We start from the raw sequence: 22,561 nt of genomic DNA, 5'->3' as shown, positions 1-22,561 counted from the left end.
GATGAACACAGCAAGAATGTGAAGTTACAGACAGAGGAGGGCCGACACCAACTCTGCTAAACAAAAAACACTTGAAGAAGACACAACAAAAGTGACCTTATTTGTCATCGTAAGGCCAACCTCATTAGTGAGCTGTGACTGCACTGATGTGTTGTCATATCCTTATTGCAGGCGACTCTAAATCTCACTGCGATGTCTGGACATGTACAGAGAAAACAGAAATCCCATCACAGCAGAGCAGAGCAGAGCAGAGCAGGCACTTCACATTTTCAAAGGCTTGCTGACATTCTGAAGACCAGACAAATTTGGCATTGGCCTTCAGAAGCTCAGTCAACGGGAACACTAACGTGGAAAAGTTTTTGCATAAACAAAATAAAAGTAATATTCCAACAACCCCAAAAAACGCTGCAGCTATTTTTTGGTTGCTGGCTGAGGAAATTTAGAGACATCCAAAACTTTGACCTCAACAGGAGCAACGCAACCCCGCCCCACCACATGACAAAAGGCTAATTCACTGCACAACAACAACAACAACAACAATAACCGTATTTATAGATTAAAAAAAAGCATTTGACACAATTGATCATGAATTATTATTATTGAAAAAACTAGAGAGATATGGTGTTGGAGGAACAGCACATGCATGGTTAAAAAGTTACCTGAACAATAGATATCAGTATGTTCAAATAAAAAAATTTAGATTCAGATATGTTGAAAGTTACCTGCGGGGTTCCACAAGGTTCGGTGCTAGGCCCCAAACTGTTTATACTGTACATAAATTATATCCGTCGAGTGTCTACTACTTACTACTACTACTACTACAACAGTGATATAAAGCAATATCACTGAATACGTATTATTGGTTTTTAGAACACACTTCTGAGGGGAGAAATGAAAAATATGACTAAGATTACATTCTTGTAGCAGTTGTGTTGCGTACGAGCTCCTGGTTTATGGATGACTGCATATCACTTCTCAGTCAAGTACTTTTTTTTTTTTCAGATTCTCCTCTAAGGATTTTATACGTCTGACCGAATTCCAACTCAATCTTTATCTCTCCTTATCTGTCTGTTACACTTGCTCAAAACCAGCCTGTGAGGCTTAGAATACATTTGTTCCCATTCAAGGGTGACATCAGAAGAGACTGGAAAAAAGAACTTCACTCGGACAATTCAAAGATGGAGTCTTGTTCTTCTTCTGTGATGCCTCTGCAAACACCCACATACCAGAATTTAGCGATTTTTTTTTTGTTGTTGTAAGGGATAAATTAGATGATATTTGAACAGAAGCTTTGTACGTGCTAATCTGATCTTAAAAAGCTTATCTTTGGTTCCGTAATGACTCAACAGTTTAAGCACGAGTTAGAGTCAGAGACAATGAGAGTACTGAGAAATCCAATCAAATCTTCCAAATCCAGTCAGATCCCGCTGCCTCATAGGAACACGTTTAACTCATTTTCATTACTAACACGCTGTGACTTTTGAGTGCACGCTGAGTAATGGGGGGACAAAGTGATATCAGGCCTTTGTCGACATCAGACGTAGTACCAGGGGCTGAGATGGTGCCACTAAAACTGGTCTTGTCCCCCCCCCCCCCTCCCCCCCGTATTACCTTTGCCACACTTCACCGCGCTCACAGAGAGCAGGGAGAATTGAAATTTCAGTTCGCCTTTAAATCTCATCCATTTTTACAAGACTCTGTGTTGTCTTGGCTCCCACACAGACGAGCATTCCCATTCTGAAAGTGAATATCAAACATCAGCCGGGCCAAAGGAGGAGGAGGAAGAGGAGGAGGAGGACTGTAATTGTTGGCGTGCACAATAGGCTGTAGGGCCGCAGGAGCAGTTACAGACAATCACGGTCTTTTCAATCGGCCTCAGATGGTGTGATTAGGGAGCGATCTTACAGCAGGCGGCAGCATCCAAAAAAAATCAAATTTTTTAGGGCAGTCACAGCGATTTCTCCATCTGTTCGCTGGAGAGTCGATGTCGCTCCTTAACACAGGTAGACAGGCGTCAGATTGGCCTGCTGCCTCATCCATGTTTCAAGGAGGGCACACGTGTTATGGAATATATAAATCTATGAGCGAGAGAAAAAAATAAAACCGTGAAGTGTTTGTCTGTTTTTGTCTTGTCTGACAAGAAAATCTTTCTATGCTTTTAATCTGGAAAATAACCACATTTTTTAGCCTCATTCAAAAATGAGAAATGGCACAAACATGGTGCATGCACAAGCGCAACAAATCACTTCACAGGGTACTTGGAGGAAGCGCTGAGATGGATGCATGGAGAGGTTTTTGTTGAAGGATGTCCTCAAGACTTTGTCTCAGTGTCAGAATTCAACTTCTGAGAAACAGAGGAGTTAAATGCTGAATCTGAAGTTTTCATATTCTGGTATATTGATAAAACTACACACACACACACATCGCTGAAACTTATAATGTGACTCAGTAGTGTGTATGGACCCCACGTGCCTGTATGCCCTCACAACAATGTCGTACCAAGCTCCTGATGAATCGGTGGATGGTGTCCTGGGGGGGATCTCCTCCCAGACCTGGATCAGGGCATCAGTGAGATCCTGGACAGTCTGTGAGCAGCCTCAGATGCTCTGATACAAAAGGTCCCATAAGTTCTCGATTAGATTTTGGTCATCCAGGAACTGCCTACACACTCTGACCACATGAGGACAGGCATTGTGCGGCACCAGGAGGAACCCAGGGTCCACTGCACCAGCGTAAGGTCTGATAATCCCTCTGAAGATTTCATTTCAGTACCGTTGGCTATGGCCATGGGGGTCTGAGTGACCAAAGTCATGCTGGATGATATCATATCTACATCTATCATATCATCTGTAATGATGGGCACTGGTGGGTGACAGGGCTCCTCCTGATACCGGTCCAGCCTCTCTCAGACTGTGCTGGGAGACGCCGCAAACCCTTCTAGTGACTGCACGTACAGATGTGCCGTCATGGAGGAGCTGGACTACCTGTGCAAACTGATTGGGCAACAGGTACCACCTCATGCTACCAGTAAGTGACAAGGACACTAGCAGAATACAAAACCAGAGGAATCAGTCATGAAGGATAAGGAGAGAATGGTCGTCTGTGGCCACCACATGCAAACATATTCCCTTTCTGGGGGTCGTCTAACCTGTTTTTTCCTCTACATTTTATCTGTTCACACAAAAGCTGGTGAAATTGATGCACAATCACCTGTGCTTCCTAAAAGGACAGACTGATATCTCACTTGGTGTTATACTGTGATGATTGAGTGTTACTGTAATTGTTTTGAGTAGTGCACATACCAGTGAATGGTGTCGTGTGAAAGAACAAGTCAAATGTGGTAAAAGTGGCACATGTAACAATTTTTAGCAGCAGTAAAAAAAAAAAAAAAAAAGAGGGAAACTATTTCCCTCAGTGTACGAGTGCTGCTAAATACTGTATGTGTGATTGTGAGATCAGCAGATCTTTAATAGATGTTATCTATAAAGTATGACTATTTCATAAACATACACAATCAGACATTCTTAAATCTTCCTTTTGATCAACTCTTAAAATTAATCACAATCATCTTAAACGTGGATTTCTCTTAATTTATAAAGTTAGAAAATGTCTACAATTGATCTCACACCAAGTTAAGAGTAACACTGCACCCTGCTGGTGAAAATGTTCAACTGCAGTAAGACTTGTTCACCACTTTACCTGATTTTGCTAAAAACTGAGAATAATGAAATTAATGTATCATTGCTTCATCATCCTGTTAACTGTTCAGTCTGTGTGTCTCAAGAGCGGGACATATGCACAAAATAAACATTATTCCCCAAATAATATTCTCATGATACACTATCACTTGATTATCATACAGAATGGCCATTGCAAAACCTAAAGAAACAGGAACAGCATTAAAGTGTAGAGCGGGAAGTCGTACATCAAAGTAGATAAATGCTTTGGGAAGGTTTATTTGCAGAGGTTTAGAGCTTGACTTCAGAATGCACTTTTATTTAAACATGTCTATTGGACCTCTACAGGCCCTGAGTGACTTAGGCTTATACAACATCGGCCATTTCAGGAAGTTTGTCAGTAGAGCAGAAATAAAGGATGCTCTCAAGTTCTAGGTTTTCCTCTAAATTTGACCTCCTTTAATGAAAAGTGGCAACAGAAGAGGGGCACAGCGACTTAAGTGCTTTTAAGGCTAAGTATGTGATGTAAGCATCTGTATGCAATGCTTGTAAGTAAAATCAGAGTGATCTACATCAGAGCAGATATGCAATGCAACTTGCCATATGCAAAGAAACATGCCGGGCATCTTCTATCACCTTTATTTTAAGTGGACTGCCATTCATTGAAGAGGAATGAAGAACATCAGAACACTTTCTATAAATGTGTATTTATCTTTATTGGCCAGAACAGCTCAGACAGGACTCTGTATTTTGCAATCTTGGCGTCGACATGATTTTCTGCCAGCTTGGTCACTTTCTTTCTTGCCGTAGCCGAGCTTGGCCTTCTCTTTTCTCTTCTGCTCCAGGGTGGCTGTGTGACAGAAAACCAAAGTCAGTATGTTTCATGTGCCTCACAGGTAAAATACTGACCCCAGCTCACCAGATAATCCATTCCAACATAGTTAGAAATATAGTCCAAAGTTGGTTTTCTTTTATATTACTTAAAAAATAAAAAGCCAAGTTCTTTGTTCATGTATTCAAAATGCACATTTGAATTTTTGTTTAACACTTCAAGGTGAGGCACAAATGGCCCCCTGACTCAACTCAGCAATCAGATCCGAAAAGTTTGTCTCATCAATAGATGATCAGTTTCGGGATAAAGTGTTCATCACTGTCAAGTCAGAATTGTTTTCAAGTGTGAATTGAATTTAAAATCAAACATGGTAAGCTCGTAATCGAATGTTTGGGGCTCACCTTGCGAGTGGGCTTCAGACGCACAATCTTAAGAGCAGCTGGAACAACCATGCGCTTCCTCTGTGGAATAAATGACAAAGTCAATAAAAGAAGAACACACTTTGTCTCTACATAGAGAGGATAAGCATGTCTCAGAAATTAAGACTTTTCATAATCAAAATTCAAACAAGGTAGGTAAGGATTAGGAATAACATCACAGACAGCTGATCTGAAACCAGGGCACATCATGTGTGTAATGTGGCCCTGTGTTTTTAATGAGAGAAACTCACCTTGTCAAAGGGTGGAGGAATACCATCGAACACCTTCAGCCTCTCCAGAGCAGCCTGGCCTCTCTTTGTTTTGTGGGGCAGCATGCCTGAGGAACAAGAGTCTTGTTAGTAAAATACATATTCTCAAAACAACCATTACAGCAAGTTTGTATCCATCTTACTCAACTCAGCAATCAGATCCGAAAAGTTTGTCTCATCAATAGATGATCAGTTTCGGGATAAAGTGCTCATCAGTGTCAAGTCAGAACTGTTCTCCTTATTTAAGCATTTTAAATTTCACTTCAGCACATTTGTTGATTTTACAGCCAAATAAGCTCTACATTTGAATTCGAGTGAATTTTAAGTCAAACATTGTAAGCTTGTAATCAAATGTTTGGGGCTCACCTTGCGAGTGGGCTTCAGACGCACAATCTTAAGAGCAGCTGGAACAACCATGCGCTTCCTCTGTGGAATAAATGACAAAGTCAATAAAAGAAGAACACACTTTGTCTCTACATAGAGAGGATAAGCAGGTCTCAGAAATTAAGACTTTTCATAATCACAATTCAAACAAGGTAGGTAAGGATTAGGAATAACATCACAGACAGCTGATCTGAAACCAGGGCCAAACACATCACGTAATGTGGCCCTGTGTTTTTAATGAGAGAAACTCACCTTGTCATAGGGTGGAGGAATACCATCGAACACCTTCAGCCTCTCCAGAGCAGCCTGGCCTTGTGAGGGCAGCATCCTGGTGAACAAGAGTCTTGTTAGTAAAACACATTTTAAAAAGTAACAATTACAGCAAGTTTATATCTATCCCAGCACAAATTATCATTCTTACTCAACTCAGCAATCAGATCCGATAAATTTGTCTCATCAATAAATGATCAGTTTCGGGATAGGGGTCATCAATGTCAAGTAGAAACAACTTGTGCTGGGTAAACTATATTAAATATATTAATCTTTGTAAGGTTGCACATTCTTAGCCACCAGGGCTTCCACTCCACCTTAATGTATACAGCTGCAGATTTACTGCATGTTTCAAGCTAAAGAGAATGCCTGTGCCACATGCAGATCTTAATCCTGTACCAATAATCAATCAGCAGTGAGATAAATTAATGTAGTGGTGCCACATCCTCACCTCTGACAGTCCTCCAGAAGATCCTGCTCGGAGCTCTGAAGTGGTAACGTCCACGAGAGGGGTTGGTGTTCATCCTCTTACGCAGGAAAGCCAGGTACTTCACTGTAAAGTCACAACATGTACATTTGTAAATACTTCATAACACTGTACAGAAAGGAGCGCTGCTTTAGCTTAACGCTGGCGTCTCAGATGGTAGTGCATGTAAGATATTTCATGGTCAGTTAAACTCAAAAAATTTACGTTGAATCATCATCACTGACAGCAATCAGAAGGAGTCACAAGTGAACAGCAATAAGTTACTTACACTTGTTGCGATAGAAGTTTCCAGAGATGTTGATTCCTTCACATCTCACCGCCACAACTTTGTGTCCTACAAGAAGAAAAATGAACAATTAATCTAAACTCAAGCAAGGAGGTAATAGTCAGATCTGGGGCTTTAAGAAAACTTGAGTTAGGCATAAAGCAGTATTTCTTCACACACAATCCAAATAAATTCATCTTACCCAGGAGGACCCATTTTGCCACAATGGCAGCAAGCCGACCGACTAAATGGCCCCTGCCATCAAGCAGCAGAACCTGGGGTTGATTTGGAGAGGTTGACTTCAGGATGCACTTTTATTTAAAAACTAGTCTATACCTTTACAGCCCCATGGGTGAGATACCTTAAGCTATTAGAAGACTTAAGTGCTTTTAAGGCTAAGCATGTGACCTAAGAGTCTGAATTAAATGTTTGCTCGTCAGTAACATCAAACGGATCTATACCAGAGCAGATATGTGATGCAACTTACATTTACAAAGAAATGTGCCGGACCAAACTTAAATATCTAATGTAACAGCTGTATTTTAAGTGGAATGCCATTCATTGAAGAGGAATGAAAAACGCCAGGACACTTTCTATGAACGTGTATTTATCTTTATTGGCCAGAACAGCTCAGACAAGGACTCCGTATTGTTTAAGAACGTCTGTGTATTTTGCAATCTTGGCCTCGACGTTCTTTTCTGCCAGCTTGGTCAGCTTGTTCACTGTCTTTTTCTTTCCGTAGCGGAGCTTGGCCTTCTCTTTTCTCTTCTCCTCCAGGGTGGCTGTGATAGCCTGGTACTTCCAGCCAACCTCATGTGCAAGACGGCCAAGGAGGGCGAACTAATGGGTGTGGAAAAAAAAATATCAAAAAGTCAATATGTTTCATGTGCCTCGCAAGTAAAATACTGACCCCAGCTCACCAGATTGTTCATTTCAACAGTTAGAAATATAGTCCAAAGTTATTGCAACAGAAAAGTTGGTTTTGTTTTAAATTACTTCATAAAAAGAAAAATCTGTGAAGTTCTTTGTTCAAGCATTCAAAATGCACTTATGGGTTTTCAAGGTGAGGCACAAATGGCCCCTGACTCAACTCAGGAATCAGATCCGAAAAGTTGTCTCATCAATAGATGATCAGTTTCGGGATAAAGTGCTCATCACCGTCAAGTCAGAACTGTTTAAGTGTGAATTAACTTGAAGTCCAACATCGTAAACTCGTAATCAAATGTTTGGGGCTCACCTTGCGAGTGGGCTTCAGACGCACAATCTTAAGAGCAGCTGGAACAACCATGCGCTTCCTCTGTGGAATAAATGACAAAGTCAATAAAAGAAGAACACACTTTGTCTCTACATAGAGAGGATAAGCATGTCTCAGAAATTAAGACTTTTCATAATCACAATTCAAACAAGGTAGGTAAGGATTAGGAATAACATCACAGACAGCTGATCTGAAACCAGGGCACATCATGTGTGTAATGTGGCCCTGTGTTTTTAATGAGAGAAGCTCACCTTGTCATAGGGTGGAGGAATACCATCGAACACCTTCAGCCTCTCCAGAGCAGCCTGGCCTCTCTTTGTTTTGTGGGGCAGCATGCCTGAGGAACAAGAGTCTTGTTAGTAAAATACATTTTCCAAAAGGAACAATGACAGCTACAGCAAGTTTATATCTATCCCAGCACAAATGATCATTCTTACTCAACTCAGCAATCAGATCCGATAAAATTGTCTCATCAATAAATGATCAGTTTCGGGATAGGGGTCATCATTGTCAAGTAGAAACAACTTGTGCTGGGTAAACTTAACACCATTATGATGCTTTATGCTAAAAGTATTGGAATAATTAGAAATCAAAATCTTTGTAAGGTTGATGATTCTTAGTTTAACACCAAACCACAGCCACCAGCAGAGTTACGGTATGTGCACGGCTAATTTGTTTGTAATGGTCAATTGTTTGTTTGCTCCAAACACGATACTAAAACAGGGTTTTATGGTTTACCATTACGCATGAAGGAGGTCGCTGTGTCCAAAGATGAAAGTCTGCACCCTTGGCAAGCGGAGCGAGGCACATGCGTAATTTGGGAAGGTGTTAATTGAATGATTTATGAATGAATTGGGAGGTTCGCTACTATAAGGGATCGTGCAATATTGTGTTAAGTGTTTAATGTGATGCGTTGTGTGTTTGAATCAGGCCTGTTGTGATGTGGATGTTATTGTTTGTTTAAAGTAAAATGTTGCACTGAAATGTTTGCTTAGCAATGAATCTTATACATTTATATATCTGTAATGAATTGAACACACTGTTTCCTGAATGTTAAATTTGGCTTCATTTTGCCTTTTTTCTAGTTTCACAGTGCTCGAAAATGAAGAAATAAATCGCATCAGTCGAACTCCACGCTTCCTCATATGTTGTCTTGGTCAAGGGCTGCTACGCCAACCATAGATAAACTTTCTTCTGTATGAAGAAATTATATTTAAATAAAATGTACTTTAATAACAGATTGTCATTTTCTTTATTATGTTAATCCTGTACCAATAATCAATCAGCAGTGAGATAAATTAATGTAGTGGTGCCACATCCTCACCTCTGACAGTCCTCCAGAAGATCCTGCTCGGAGCTCTGAAGTGGTAAGGTCCACGAGAGGGGTTGGTGTTCATCCTCTTACGCAGGAAAGCCAGGTACTTCACTGTAAAGTCACAACATGTACATTTGTAAATACTTCACAACACTGTACAGAGAGGAGCGCTGCTTTAGCTTAACGCTGGCGTCTCAGATGGTAGTGCATGTAAGATATTTCATGGTCAGTTAAACTCAAAATAATTTACGTTGAATCATCATCACTGACAGCAATCAGAAGGAGTCACAGGTGGACCGCAGCAACATACTTACGCTTGTTGCGGTAAAAGTTTCCGGAGATGTTGATTCCTTCACATCTCACCACCACAACTTTGTGTCCTACAACAAGAAAAACAAACAATTAATCTTTTGAGTGTATACACACACACAAAAAGAAAAACAGGCATGCAAGCTGTCTTTGGCAAACTGTCTCAGATGGTAGTGCATGTGAGTTTTCTCATGGTCGTTAAACTCAAGCAAGGGAGGTAATGAGATATCATCATAGACAGATAACTTATGAGTTACTGTAGTTCATGTGGCCATTACACATACAGCTATACTTTTCACTAATCTTCATGCACAAATAGATTCATGACTTACCCAGGAGGACTTGTTTAGCCACAATGGCAGCAAGCCGACCAAGCAAGTGGCCCCTGCCATCAAGCAGCAGAACCTGCAGATATGAATGAGAAAAGGGGGATTAATACAGATTTATTGTTTTTTTTATCTATTTATAAATTAATGTTAGTATGCTAATCAGAAATCACATGCAGAGTTAACCAGAAACGCATAATATTTAAATTAAAGACACCTCAGTGAGCCTTGTAATACACGGCACATGGACGCTACACTTGCTGATGACGTTAGCTTAGCATCACCGTCAAAAACTTTTTAAAGGCTTAAATTATAGTTTCAGCTCGAGTGAAGCCCATGAGGTTGGATAATAAAAGACTCAAATAGGAAAATAAATGTTAATGTAAGATGAGATAATAACCAACGCGTTGACATAATGAAGAGAAACACTCGAGGTATTTAAGCTAGCAGCGTTGGTGGTTCAGGGAGCTGCCATGATGAAGGCACGCTACCGCTACCCCGTCTCAAAAACGCTTAAAATTGAAGCCTTTAAAGAAACAGCAAACACAACACGCATCACATTTAGATGCCCCGTCCTTATTTCCTTTCGATTAATAACTTAAAACATCATATATCCTCCACTAACACGACGATAAATGGATAATGATTCCGCAGCAGTTGCCCACCTTATTGAACCGGTCCGCCATGATGCGCGAAAAGAAAGACACACGGGGCTGCTCGGAGTAAAAGGCAGGGGCAGGCGGAAGTGACGACTGGTTACTTTTTTCTTGCTCGTGCGGGCCTTGCGAAACAGCGCTCTGTCGCCGCCGTTGTGTGGAGGAGGGGAAGTTCAGTTGTTTATTATTATTATTATTATTATTATTATTATTATTATTATTATTATTATTATTATTATTATTATCATCATTATTATTATTATTATTATTATTAACAATTATGTTTACTTGTTGCTTTTCGTCCTACCAAATGTATGTTGTCAGATTCCAACCCGGAAATGTATTGAAAGCAGCCGCAGTCTTTTTAATTTAATTAACTCTACGATTCACTTAGCAGACTATTTTATTTATTTATTTATTTATTTTATATTTTATATTTAGGTACAGCAGAGAGTAAGTACAACACAAGCAAGGATCTAGAAAAAAAAGGGAACAATAATATATAGACAATACGGTACAATACTTAATATTATTATTAAGTATTGTACCGTATTGTCTATTTAAGCTTCTTTCCGAGCACCACAAGACTCTTGAACTCCTAAACCATAAGATCCTGCCCCCCACACACACACACACACACACACACACACACACACACACACACACACACACAATATTTCTTGCACTCACAAGCATACTACTGCACACTGTATGCCACTGCACTACACTTTACTTTATTGTTATATATACATATATATATTCTGTACATACATATTTATATATATATATACTGTACATATATTATAGTTTTATTTAAACTTTTGGTTCTTAATTGCACTGTATGTTGTTACTCTTTTTACTCTTATCTTCTATACTATTTTTTTTATTTTTGCATTGTTAAGGAGAGCTTGGAACACAAAAATGTCATTGCCAGCTGTGATGCTTTGCCTGCTATGTTGTGCATTTGACTAATAAAGATAACTTGAACTTGAACTTCATTAAAGATAATGTACAAGGGATATTTATTTGTGTGTGATAAATTAGGAACTCCAGACTTTTATACTAAGAGACTATTATGGCAGGGGAAAACACAAAGTGTGTGACTCTCGGACGAAAGCATTTTTCATCTTTCAGCTGTCCTAAAGAGAAGCCTGTAGTTTGACACTTGTTTATCTTCACAAATAATATATTAGCAAACCTCATTTAAAATGTGCACTGCTGTACAGCTGTAGGTCTACTCCCATTTGTACAGATCTAATTTAACTATGTTTCAATTTGTACATAGGTTTCTATTCTTATAGAATAGAATAGAATAGAATTACTTTATTGATCCCAAAATCGGAAATTGTGGCGTTACAGCAGCAGGTTGTCCAAACACACAATGAGTAAAAAACACAATGTTAGCAAATTTAAACACAATATAATATTAAATGCAAAGTAACTAAGCACTAAAAATATCAAAACTAAGAATGTGAATATATACAACCAGGATTTAACTAAGCATTACTAGTTTTAAATAGGAAGATTAAATATGGAAGATTAAATGTAAATGTGCAAAAACAGACATTCTTTTATTCCTGAAGGACAAATGTAAATGTTGTGGTACAGGTCTAATTATTACTTGTACAGGTTTAATTCTGATCTATGAAGGGGTTTCTTTCAATCATCGTTTGGGTTAATATTTACATGGGGGTTTGGTGATGTGTGTATTGCTGCAAACTGGATTCTTTGATTATCTCTTAAGATCAATTGAGTATCTATTCATCTATCTAGCTATTCCCATCATGTCATCTGGTATATGTGGTTGCTTTGTTGACTTTATTAATGATTGTTTTAAAGCACCAGAGGGGAAATGTCTCTTAAACAGTCCTGGGATTGTGTCATAAATTACATTTTGCATGTTTGTCATCATTCCTAATTTGGGTGGTGATTGTATTCATGACACTTTTATTACCGAGTTCCTTCTGCAGTGACATTTCTAATAAAGAATAAGAACGTCAAGTAATGATTTCCTACTTTTGACGTTAACACATGTATTCTGAGAAATGGATTGTTAACGAGTTGTCACAAAACAACAGCACTAAAAGCTACCACTTCAATTTACAGTACAGATTTATTCAAACATCACACAGGAAGAAAAGTTGCTCTCATTTGTTGCATTAAATATATAGGGTTTTTTTTTTCCACTTTGGCCATTTGGCTGCAATGTACAGTTTACCCACAAAAAGGGGAAAGGGTTGAAAGAGTTGTACAATGTGTCACAGCATGTAATGGAAACAATCAATATTTTATGAATAGTTTTAATAACCGTCAAGCATTTACAGAACAATCACCTGCACATTCATGACCGTCTCGGTGACAAAGTGCATGCAGCAATCAAAAATAATTACTATAGGTGTCTGGATGGGACAGTGGAAACACCGTAACTTTTTATTAGGAAGATTCCACTCAGTCATCGTGCTTCAGTTTCCTGATCTTTCCCTTATGGCGGTCAATCTCCCGCTGCATACGTTCAATCTCCTTTTTGTGGTGGTCGATTTCTTCCTGGTGGTGCTGCTTCAATGCAGCCAGCTGCTCCTGCTCCTTGCGCCTGCGGTGTACGTAAGGTAACATCAGAGAGGACAAAAACAAAAACAGTGAGAGACGATCATCATAATGTGAATGTCAGTTTACATTTGGTTACTTAAAGAGATCAATCATACTTGAAGTACATCTCCTCCTCAGCGGCCTGCTTCTTCCCCATGGCTCCGCCTGCCTCTCTGATGGACCCTCCACCGCCGCCACCTTTCCCTGCACCTTTACCGAACTCTCCAAGCTGCGAAAGTGTGGGGGACGCAGCAACAAGAGAAATGTTTAGTACACAATCAGCGAGGCCTAATGAGCTGCCTTTTGTTTGGCCTGCCAGGACTCTGTTTGTAGACCTTAAAAGAACCTAAAAAACCTAAAAAAAAATTACTTCCTCAACGTTAGTTTCTTTTTTTATCAAGACCCGCCTCTTTTGAATCAAGGTAGAATCAACTTAATCTGTTACACACTAATCCAAAAGTCAAAAGTTGGTTTATTTCTGCCTTTACAGAAAAGTCAAAGGTGCGTCTTTGTTTACAAGGTGTTGACACAGAGGTTTTTGGAACAGACCAGAACATGTTTTGTGACAGCCACGCAACCAAAACCTCAGAGGTCAAACCTATTCATAGAGCCTGAATTAATATCTAACCTTTACAGGTATCAAGTACTATTTTTATTCTGATATTAAAATAAATCCTTGCAAAATCATCCCTGACACATCCCTGGTGCTTTTCTGTCGCTCTAACCAATGCTCTGAAAGCCCCCCCAAAATTGAACAAGAGTTGAAGCTCCACTGGTGATAAAGCAGGTTAACTATATTTTGCATATTCATTGATTATGATTCACACACACACACACACTCACACACACACACACAGTGTCATGGTTTGCAGAATGCAGCGTTTCACTCAGCTGATGTGTCTCCAGCTCGTGTTTTTTTTTTTTTTTTACCTGGTCGGAATTCATTCTCAGCTGAGAAGTGACAAAAGTCCGGATGTTAGGCCTCAAAAACCTCGCCATGTTCTCCTCTCATACGAGAAAACAACGCGACTGTCAGTGAGAGGGGAACGTGCCCTTGTCCTCACAAATACGCCACAGGACGGCGCCATTATTAACGAGACGGAGGGGGGGAGGGGGGGTTGAGGACACGACGAGCAACACGTTGGTCTAATGAGAGATTGAGGCGGGAAACATTATTCATATGTTGATATATTAAAACATTAAGTCACCATGTATGTTCATATAAACGAGACAAGTCGTAAGATGATGCCCCTTTTTCATAATGGTATGTTCCTGAAAAACTGACAGAGGGTGACGTCACACGTTCTTTACGTTACAGCTGTCCAATAACACGGTGAGACGTTTTTATTCTTCCATTTATGCTTTCCTGTATGAACTTTATATGCTCTTATATTGTTGTAATCCATCTTCAATGTGAATTATATGTGATTCTGTCTATTTTTAGGAACTATTTGTACATTTATTTTATTTGAATAAAGTTATTTTGAAAAAAATAAATAAAGAAACCCGGTGATAAGGGAAGTAGTGTGATTTGTTAATGCAATCAAGTTTTATCATGACATGATTCAGCGAGTTTGTTTCCCTAAATTAACTACTACTACATCTAAAAACTATTGTATCTTTTTATAAAAATACAAACATTTATTTTGTTATTCGTTTAAAAAAACAAAACAATGCTACTAATTACTTTTTGTTTCCATAAAAATCTAACTGAAGTGTCTTTGATTATTCATTTTATTTAAAATGATCCGATTCTGATTCTTTTCCTCAAGTTTGTTTAATTTTTGTCTCACTATGCACTCAAAGTTCATATTTAAAAATGTGTTTTAGGGAAATCCTTACACACATAAGCTGTCAACAAATAAAATGCCATAATGAGTTCTTGTTGTCCTTAAACACTCATCATTTATATCTGAAATGTGTTCAAGCATATGCTAAACTGATGATAAAGCCATGCTTCATGACCCTTACAACATAACACCTTTACTGTTCTTTTATTTTCAACTCTGTTTAAGTTTAAGTAAAACATCCATTAACCATTAGAAATGCTTTGAAGGATTTTTATTCATTGCTGCAAAGACGGTACACAGTTCCCTCATTGAACAAACCAAGCACTGACTTAAGTGGTGAAAGGAACCTCGCAGACTTCATTCCCCAATTTTCCTATGAATATTTCGCTTGTCAGGCAACTCTGAGCTCACTCAGCCCAAAACCAAGAGAAGAAACTAAGAAACATTGTTCAACTTAAAATTTCAAACCACGTTCAACATTTTTCACAAGTCACATCATATGCCATTTTTCTTTTTCATAAATGTTACATATGTACAGGTATGGTTGGAAACTGCCTAAGAAAAAAAGTAAAACAAGCCCTCCCCCCCAACTGCAAGTAAAAAATGAAAATCACAAGTCTAGCCTAAATTAAAATAAAATTATCCGCACTGCTCTGGTCATCAAGCGTCCATTATCTGACCTAAAACAGAAATGGTAAAAGGCCCTGAATTTTGCCCCAGTGACAAAGTATTTTTTTTTTCTTTTGCAAAACTGTGAATTTGACATAACAGATGTTTTTACTATTGAGCTCACCTGAAAATATTTCCATAGCAACAGATTCACCTGAGAGGAGAATCACAGTCTGGCCTGTGTATCTGCAAAAAGCCTTGTCATGAGCATGCAAGTTGTCCATCTCCCACCCATGATGTCATTTTGTTGTTGCTGGTTTTTTTTTTTCAATCTGCAGTAAGTAAAAACTTGTTTTACGGTTGGATTAACTAAGTTAAGTTTTAAAAAAATACTCTTGTCCCTTTAACATTTGTGTCATGTAAACACCACAACAGAAAGTACGTAAATCTGCTAGAATTATTTCAGATTTGAAATGGGAAATTCCATCTTTTCATAGAATAAATTTATAATTAAATTGCCCAGAAATAAAAAAGAATTTAAAAAACAAACCTCAACTCAATCTGCATAAATGTGACCTGTGCTCTGACAATAGCTCTTGCTAAACACACATTGCCCAGGAGCTTTCAGTGAGTGCATGTAAGGCATCTCTCGAGTCTTTAATCGAAGGGTTTTTTTTTTTTTTTAGGCTGGCTTGTGCTGATATGTTTTGGTTTTGTTTAAAATAAAGTTTCAAAAGGGAACAGAGAGGAAAGTATGAAAATATGGCAAGCAGAGTAATTAATCAAAGAAGATTAAAAAAATAAAGGGGGTGGTAGGTAAGACAAAAAAAAGAAAACTAGGGTGCATCAGAGGGCCAGTAGCGGTCTGCGGAGGCCCTTTGGAGGAGGCAGCGCTCGCTCCTCCCCCTTCCAGCCCCGTCAGTCCTGCTTGATGCTGCCCAGCGCTCTGAGGCGCTCCAGGAGGGGAGGGTGGGAATAGTGCCACATGGAGAACAACCAGTCGGCCACAGGGAAGCCCAGGTTGTCCTTGTTGAGCTTGATGAGTGCGGAGTATAGTTCAGAGGCTTTGCCCATGGCGCGAGCAAAGGCATCGGCCTGGAACTCAAACCTGCGACTCAGGACGGTCAGACAGAAGGACAGGAGCTGTGTGCGAAAGAAAACAAGAAGCTTAAGTGTGTTAGGCATATACAATGCATGAAACCTATTAAAAGCTTGATAAAAAGGACATAAAACTAACATAAAAATAGTCAAATACTCACCTCATTGTAGGGGGAGAAGATGAACTGGAAGATAATCATCAAGCCTATTAATGTGGGTTGGCTGTCATTGAAGCCGAAAGCAACAAACAGTTCCTTACGTCCAATCAGGACAGCGAACAGGGAGAAGCACAGGAAGGAGTTCATCTGCAGAAAGAAACAGAGCGAGCAGATGTTACAGACATATCACTGAATGAAGAATCAGGCTCACAGACACTGACAAAGGAACCAGCTGAGACAAGATCCCTCACCTGACTGATGACGATGTTCTTCACGGTGTGGCCCAGCTTCCAGTGGCCCAGCTCATGACCCAGGACTGCAAGGATCTCTGGGTTGTTGCATCCTTGCTTCTTGTTCTGTGAAAGTATTTGGAAGAGAAATTCAGGTTTACATTACAGAAACAGGGAAAATAATTAAAATAAGATTACAAGGATCCCTACAGCCACTTTGAACTGCAACATTAAAGACAAATCAACAGACAAAGAAGCTTTTGATAAAAGAATACTTAATGTAAATTTTAAAAAAAAGGCCATTCAACCTCCTGGACTAGTTTGATGTACACTGATTATTGTGTTATTTCTATTGATGTGTTTACTTAATTCGACTGCATGGTCATGCGCTTCTTCTTCAAATGAAGGCATGGTTTGTTCAAAATTCAAAATGCAAATGTGTGAAATTTTGGAGGAAATGTGATAAACATAATAAGATTGTGCATTTACTAAAAATTGTCACATCATTATTTAGTTATTCTTGGATAAAGAAGTTAAAAAGGAGTATGCACATTGGTTTAGTTTAGTGCTGGGTTGCGAAATAGCCAAGAACTATCCAATAACCCTTTGACTCCTGAGTCAAAAGTAGAGACCGACTGATAAATCCAATAGCCAATAATATTGGCCGATATTAGCATATCCAGTGAATATCGGTATCAGCGAATTTTATCTCAGATATGCGCCGATATAGCAGGATTTATTCAGCAGTCAAATAGCATTACATTTGATTTTTATTGTATTAAACCAACAGTTCTCTGTCACCAGCAGAGGGCGCTAAACAAGCATTATGACTCTCCAGAGTGTCAAGTCAAGCGGTGATGCACGTACAGTAAGTGTTTGATAACTGCTTTTGAAGTATAAACGTTATAAATGTGTATATCTTTATTTATCCATCTCTACAGATCAAAGATAGAGCTTAGAAAGTAATCGGCCGATATATCGGTATCAGATTTTTTCCTCCCCCCCCCCAATTTCAATATCAGTATCGTCTCCAAAAATCCCATATCAATCGGGCCCTAGTCAAAAGTTCTTATTTAAACCTCTGAACAATCCAGTTCAAACTCCTCTGAATGAAGTTTAAAGCTATGTGACCTTGGGCTTGGCTTTTGATTCGTTCGGTGCATCCTCGGCCTCTGGCTGCTCCGTCTGAGGCTCTCCGGTCTTGTTCAGAGGCGAGTAGTCTTCCAGCAGAGTGTCAAACAGCACAATGCGTTTGTTTTTAAAGAACCCGTAAAAGTACGCATTGCTGTGTGACGAACGCTTGGAACCTGGAAAACAGAGAACATTTGAGACGACTTCAACAACCTGTAGAAATGTGCAACAGTCTCATCACGCTGTAACGATCACATGATGTCATAAAGGAAATGTAAATACGCTTTACCTTCAACTACATACACCTTAGTGAGGGGGAAGCTTATACTCTTGGCCATGGACTCGATATCTGTCTTCAGCTCTCCTTCTGGCAGAGGAGTGAATTTATCAAAGAGGGGAGCGATGTAGTCCGCATAGATAGTCACAAGTACCTGAAGACACAGGAGAGAGAAGAGCACTTTGTATTACTTTAAAAATCTCTTTCAAATTGCTAAACAAACGACATGTTTTCTTGTAATTTTCTACTTTTTCTTTTCTTCAGATGGTGAGTCGAGCGTTTGCACTAACCAGAGACACAGCCAGGGTGAAGAGCCAGGCGTAGATGAAGAAGTAGTCCCCACCGATCTTGATGATGTACAGGAGCAGTGAGGTGACGGGCAGCAGGATACACTGGGTCACAACGAACTTCTTCACAGCATCCTTCAGAAAGAAGCCTATTGTCTGAGAGGAAGAGAGGAAGTGTCGGGTTGAAGAAGAGAACTACAACGGCCACATTTCAGTGTCCAAAGCCGTTCAGTTAGAGTACCTGCTGATTAAAGCCGTGCTTCTCTTCAATGACGAATGTGTTGTACAAACTCCAGGGGAGTCCGGTGAAGGCGCTGAACAGGGTGGCAAGCGTCAGAAACACAAGTGACTGCGTGATCTCGTACTCGGAGCCCAATCCGAAGCGAGTCATCACAGAACCAGCGACGCCCCACAGAAACGGGATTCCACCCAGGAGCAGGATCAACTGAAAGGTTTTTTTAAGCATCACATGATCCACTTTAATATCAGTATAACTATGTGGCATTATCATAAATGATGAAATGTTTAACTTCACATTCAGGAGATAAACAACCCTGGAGTATTTGACAATCAGTCTTACCGTCCCTTCAGTCTCGGAGTAGAGTCCAGACCAAAAGCTGAAGTTGCTTTTATCCAGCTGATAAAGACGCGACTTCTCAAATGTTTCAGAATCCATAATCTTGCCGAGCTCCTGTGGCACGTTCGTTGTCAATCTGTATATGCTCCTCTGAAAAAAAAGGGAAAGGGAAAAATAAGCTATCTGATTTCATTTAGACTAGCATGCAGGTAGAAGATCTGCTGAACTCAAACATTATCAAACAAAGAACACGATGAAAAGGAAATGAAAAAAATCATACATCCACGGCATCTCAAAACTGGAATTTGCTAAACTGAACAGGCAAACAACTAAACACATACTCAATACATTTAAGCATGTGAGACATTTGTAAAGAAAGGCAGAGCAATAAACCAATGACAATTTCTAAGAACCTAAAAATGTATGTCCACAGTATATTCATGTGTGCAGGTTTACTGAGTATCTGCTATATATCGTTTCACCATTGCACTGTTTTAGATAAACATAATTTACTAAATTTTCATACTTTTGTTCATTTTAAAAATGCTCCTCCTCCTTTGAAGGACTTTATAAAGCTGAAGTCTGCCAGTGGGATCAGCACCAGGGGCCACAGCCCGGGGAGACTGTGAGGTCCCATACAGATGCACTACATTCAGACACACTGTTCTGTCAGTCAAAGGAACTAAATATTGGAATATTCTCCCACTCACAATAAGAGACTCAAACATATGCAACCTTCAAAACACACCTCAAACAAGTCTGTGACCACCTTTAACCTTTAACCTCTATTATTGTCTTGTGTCACTTGTGCCTTTGTATTTTATTTGTAATTTGTCTTTCTCTGTTACCTGCCTAGGGACAACAGATGGAAACTAGCACTTCTGCTATAATCTGACATTTTTACATGATGTCCTGATGTCATCATGATAATATCTGTCTCTCCATACTGTAATCTGTTCTGCACATGTTAAATTTACAAATTATCCCTGCACTCATGTTCACTTCATTTGTCTGTCTACTCGCCGTTATATTGTATAGTTTCTGCTTATAATATGTTTACACTCATGCACTTTAACTTATGTCAATACTGTCCATTTACAACTCTGTTTTTGCACATTTACATTTAATCTTCATATTTAAGACGAGTAATGCTAAATTAAATCCTGGTTGTATATATTCACATTCTTAGTTTTGATATTTTTAGTACTTATTGACTTTGTATTTAATATTGTATTGTGTTTTAGATTTGCTAACATTGTGTTTTTTTACTCATATTGTGTGTTGGACAACCTGCTGCTGTAACGCCACAACTTCCCAGTTTGGGATCAATAAAGTAATTCTATTCTATTCTAACAAATAAATAAATAAATGAATGAATAAATAAATATATAAATAAATATATAAATAAATACATAGATAAAAAAATAAATACATGGATAAATAAATATATAAATAAATACATAGATAAAAAAATAGATAAATAAAAAAATAAATACATCGATAAATAAATAGATAAATAAATAAATAAATACATGGATAAATAAATATATAAATACATAAATATATAAATAAATACATGGATAAATAAATATATAAATAAATACATAGATAAAAATATCGATAAATAAATCGATAAATAAATCGATAAATAAATAAATACATAGATAAATAAATAAATAAATACATAGATAAGTAAATACATGGATAAATAAATATATAAATAAATACAGATTAAAAATAGATTAAAAAAAATAAACATAAATAAATATAAAGGCTGCAAGGTGTGAAAAAGATTTTGTGCTCTATAACTTCGATTTATGCAAGATTAACAAAACATGCTTCTGTGGTGGATAAGTTTAACGGTGTCCCTCCTCTGGATAATTCAGCTGCTTACAGTTTGATACAGAGAAATGTTTGACTTACCTGTCTGTAAGAAAGGTAAGCCTCCCAGAGATACACTGTCCACGAAAACCCCAACACAGCATAAAATATCTGCTTCTCCACCGGGAGGTCAAATATAGATTCAACCATCTTTGCTCTGTTGTTGTTTTTTTGTTGTTGTTGTTGTTGTTGTTGGTCTATGATCCTGAAGCAGGGATGACTAGCAGGCTAAGTCAACGCCGTGAAGCCTGCAGTCTGAGGCTAGCAGCTACTTAGCTTCCGCTCTGTACACAAACGAACAGAGAGCTCTTTAAAGTTGAACCTAAAGGGCAAAGCGTCCCCTCGTTACATCGACAGACACCGACTCGAAATGTTAACTCTGAAATTTGTGACATCCAGTTTCCATTCCTAAGTCGAGGCTTTAACCAATAATATCATTCCATTCATGCGAGACGCGAGCCCGACGCTGAAGTGTTGCAGCGCAATCGGTCCCCGTCGAAACAACACATTTAAACATTAGATCCGAGGGGGGACAATCTTTTTCAGTTGTTATTAATTTATTCAAACCGATTCATACAAGTATTTTTTTTTAAGGGGGTAACCACGGTTTAATATCTTCAAGAGACCATGTGGAGTCACGGCGTGATTTAATTTGGGGGGTTTGAATTTATTAAGCGTTACTTAAAGAGTAACTAAACCCTAAAACCACTTTTTTCCAACTATAAACCTCTGTATTTGAGTATTAAGTAGTGTTATGGATCAATTCAAGTCCAAATCTCGACACTTGAGTGCAAAGTATTGAAATATTGTGTTAGAAATGTGCATAGTGTCAGCCCTTCCGTTTAAAAAAACTCTAACAGTGTGTGGAGCGCACGCCTACGTAGGAGGAAATGACTACGTCACCAAACCTATAAAAGCCTCCTCACCCGACTCGGCGAACTGTGGGGGGTCAAGTGTAGTGGATTGAGGGGGTCGTAATGGAGGGGAAGGGGTTTCAGACCACCAAAAGCCACAATGAAAGAAGGAAACCTGCTAAAAAATAATAATAATAATAATTAAGGTGACACTTAAAACACAATGTGTTCAATGTCGGGTGAGATCCTGATTTTGACTTTACCCTTACTGACATTGTGATTTATTTCTGTAAATGTTCTCTGAATTAGTTGTTTTATTCCTTTTATTAGTGAAGCTAACTGATGGTATTGAAAGTAAGCTATATAATATTTTTCTTTTTAAAAACAAGTTCTGAAATAAGTAAAGTACTGAGCCATGCGTTTCTATCTCTTGAAATTCGGCCTTTGTCACCGCACGGGCTCCATATTGGAAAGGAAAATTATTCAATTTAAGGTCAAGACAAGTGTGACTGAATCTGATTAAATCATATCTCTTGTACATTTAGAATTTTACAGTCAACAAAAAATGACAAACAACGAAAAGAAATCACTTTAATCCTGATTTTCTATGTGAGTTTAA

General features: G+C 38.7%; 4 protein-coding genes and 10 non-coding genes across 14 annotated transcripts; all 14 read right to left on the bottom strand.

Annotated features, from left to right (window-relative positions):
• Nucleotides 1-4,365: 4,365 nt before the first annotated feature.
• On the bottom strand, nucleotides 4,366-6,914 carry LOC109990545 (large ribosomal subunit protein uL13-like; the record flags this gene model as incomplete). Its single annotated transcript, XM_065966659.1, has 6 exons — nucleotides 4,366-4,527; nucleotides 4,911-4,970; nucleotides 5,180-5,265; nucleotides 6,303-6,404; nucleotides 6,607-6,672; nucleotides 6,806-6,914. Coding segments are annotated over 6 exons (579 nt in total), but the record flags the coding sequence as incomplete, so codon positions are not given.
• LOC114920735 (small nucleolar RNA SNORD50) lies at nucleotides 4,758-4,833 on the bottom strand. Its single transcript, XR_003809038.1, has one exon. It is a non-coding gene; the product is annotated as a small nucleolar RNA SNORD50 (small nucleolar RNA).
• LOC136177036 (small nucleolar RNA SNORD34) lies at nucleotides 5,035-5,114 on the bottom strand. The gene has a single exon (XR_010664684.1). It is a non-coding gene; the product is annotated as a small nucleolar RNA SNORD34 (small nucleolar RNA).
• LOC114920736 (small nucleolar RNA SNORD50) lies at nucleotides 5,343-5,418 on the bottom strand. The gene has a single exon (XR_003809039.1). It is a non-coding gene; the product is annotated as a small nucleolar RNA SNORD50 (small nucleolar RNA).
• LOC114920733 (small nucleolar RNA SNORD50) lies at nucleotides 6,005-6,078 on the bottom strand. Its single transcript, XR_003809036.1, has one exon. It is a non-coding gene; the product is annotated as a small nucleolar RNA SNORD50 (small nucleolar RNA).
• LOC114920738 (small nucleolar RNA Z195/SNORD33/SNORD32 family) lies at nucleotides 6,482-6,565 on the bottom strand. Its single transcript, XR_003809041.1, has one exon. It is a non-coding gene; the product is annotated as a small nucleolar RNA Z195/SNORD33/SNORD32 family (small nucleolar RNA).
• Nucleotides 6,915-7,193: 279 nt separating the features above from the next.
• On the bottom strand, nucleotides 7,194-10,556 carry rpl13a (ribosomal protein L13a). Its single transcript, XM_020642705.3, has 7 exons — nucleotides 10,474-10,556; nucleotides 9,815-9,887; nucleotides 9,488-9,553; nucleotides 9,183-9,284; nucleotides 8,110-8,195; nucleotides 7,841-7,900; nucleotides 7,194-7,443 (listed from the first exon to the last, which is right to left on the bottom strand). Exons 1-7 carry the CDS (start codon nucleotides 10,492-10,494, stop codon nucleotides 7,234-7,236), a joined length of 618 nt encoding a protein of 205 aa, XP_020498361.1. The 5' UTR covers nucleotides 10,495-10,556; the 3' UTR covers nucleotides 7,194-7,233.
• On the bottom strand, nucleotides 7,692-7,766 carry LOC114920734 (small nucleolar RNA SNORD50). Its single transcript, XR_003809037.1, has one exon. It is a non-coding gene; the product is annotated as a small nucleolar RNA SNORD50 (small nucleolar RNA).
• LOC114920740 (small nucleolar RNA SNORD34) lies at nucleotides 7,965-8,044 on the bottom strand. The gene has a single exon (XR_003809043.2). It is a non-coding gene; the product is annotated as a small nucleolar RNA SNORD34 (small nucleolar RNA).
• Nucleotides 8,298-8,371, bottom strand: LOC114920732 (small nucleolar RNA SNORD50). The gene has a single exon (XR_003809035.1). It is a non-coding gene; the product is annotated as a small nucleolar RNA SNORD50 (small nucleolar RNA).
• Nucleotides 9,362-9,446, bottom strand: LOC114920737 (small nucleolar RNA Z195/SNORD33/SNORD32 family). The gene has a single exon (XR_003809040.2). It is a non-coding gene; the product is annotated as a small nucleolar RNA Z195/SNORD33/SNORD32 family (small nucleolar RNA).
• Nucleotides 9,640-9,724, bottom strand: LOC114920731 (small nucleolar RNA Z195/SNORD33/SNORD32 family). The gene has a single exon (XR_003809034.1). It is a non-coding gene; the product is annotated as a small nucleolar RNA Z195/SNORD33/SNORD32 family (small nucleolar RNA).
• Nucleotides 10,557-12,558: 2,002 nt separating the features above from the next.
• On the bottom strand, nucleotides 12,559-14,139 carry atp5if1b (ATP synthase inhibitory factor subunit 1b). Its single transcript, XM_020642703.3, has 3 exons — nucleotides 13,981-14,139; nucleotides 13,167-13,279; nucleotides 12,559-13,054 (listed from the first exon to the last, which is right to left on the bottom strand). Exons 1-3 carry the CDS (start codon nucleotides 14,047-14,049, stop codon nucleotides 12,913-12,915), a joined length of 324 nt encoding a protein of 107 aa, XP_020498359.1. The 5' UTR covers nucleotides 14,050-14,139; the 3' UTR covers nucleotides 12,559-12,912.
• Nucleotides 14,140-15,096: 957 nt separating this feature from the next.
• Nucleotides 15,097-21,581, bottom strand: zmpste24 (zinc metallopeptidase, STE24 homolog). Its single transcript, XM_020642723.3, has 9 exons — nucleotides 21,131-21,581; nucleotides 19,211-19,357; nucleotides 18,872-19,075; nucleotides 18,634-18,786; nucleotides 18,356-18,497; nucleotides 18,067-18,242; nucleotides 16,957-17,061; nucleotides 16,709-16,852; nucleotides 15,097-16,592 (listed from the first exon to the last, which is right to left on the bottom strand). The coding sequence occupies exons 1-9, from the start codon at nucleotides 21,236-21,238 to the stop codon at nucleotides 16,368-16,370; spliced, it is 1,404 nt and encodes a 467-aa protein (XP_020498379.1). The 5' UTR covers nucleotides 21,239-21,581; the 3' UTR covers nucleotides 15,097-16,367.
• Between the last annotated feature and the right edge of the window lie 980 nt (nucleotides 21,582-22,561).

The sequence above is a fragment of the Labrus bergylta genome, chromosome 18 (genome assembly GCF_963930695.1).
Source record: "Labrus bergylta chromosome 18, fLabBer1.1, whole genome shotgun sequence".
Lineage (NCBI taxonomy): Eukaryota > Metazoa > Chordata > Actinopteri > Labriformes > Labridae > Labrus > Labrus bergylta.
This window is presented reverse-complemented; position numbering and strand designations above follow the sequence as displayed.

Bases quoted from the DNA above. Each gene is read 5' to 3' on its own strand.
- rpl13a (XM_020642705.3), bottom strand. From the start codon at position 10,494: ATGGCGGACCGGTTCAATAAG. The intron at 9,285-9,487 runs GTAAGTATGTTG...GTGACTTTACAG, and splicing joins AAACTTTTACCGCAACAAGC to TGAAGTACCTGGCTTTCCTG. The intron at 8,196-9,182 runs GTGAGGATGTGG...CTTGTTCCTCAG, and splicing joins CTTCTGGAGGACTGTCAGAG to GCATGCTGCCCCACAAAACA.
- atp5if1b (XM_020642703.3), bottom strand. From the start codon at position 14,049: ATGGCGAGGTTTTTGAGGCCTAACATCCGGACTTTTGTCACTTCTCAG. The intron at 13,280-13,980 runs GTAAAAAAAAAA...ACACTTTCGCAG, and splicing joins TGAGAATGAATTCCGACCAG to CTTGGAGAGTTCGGTAAAGG. The intron at 13,055-13,166 runs GTATGATTGATC...CGTACACCGCAG, and splicing joins GAGGAGGAGATGTACTTCAA to GCGCAAGGAGCAGGAGCAGC.
- zmpste24 (XM_020642723.3), bottom strand. From the start codon at position 21,238: ATGGTTGAATCTATATTTGACCTCCCGGTGGAGAAGCAGATATTTTAT. The intron at 19,358-21,130 runs GTAAGTCAAACA...CTTTTTTTTCAG, and splicing joins CTTACCTTTCTTACAGACAG to AGGAGCATATACAGATTGAC. The intron at 18,243-18,355 runs GTAAAGCGTATT...TCTGTTTTCCAG, and splicing joins TAAGGTGTATGTAGTTGAAG to GTTCCAAGCGTTCGTCACAC.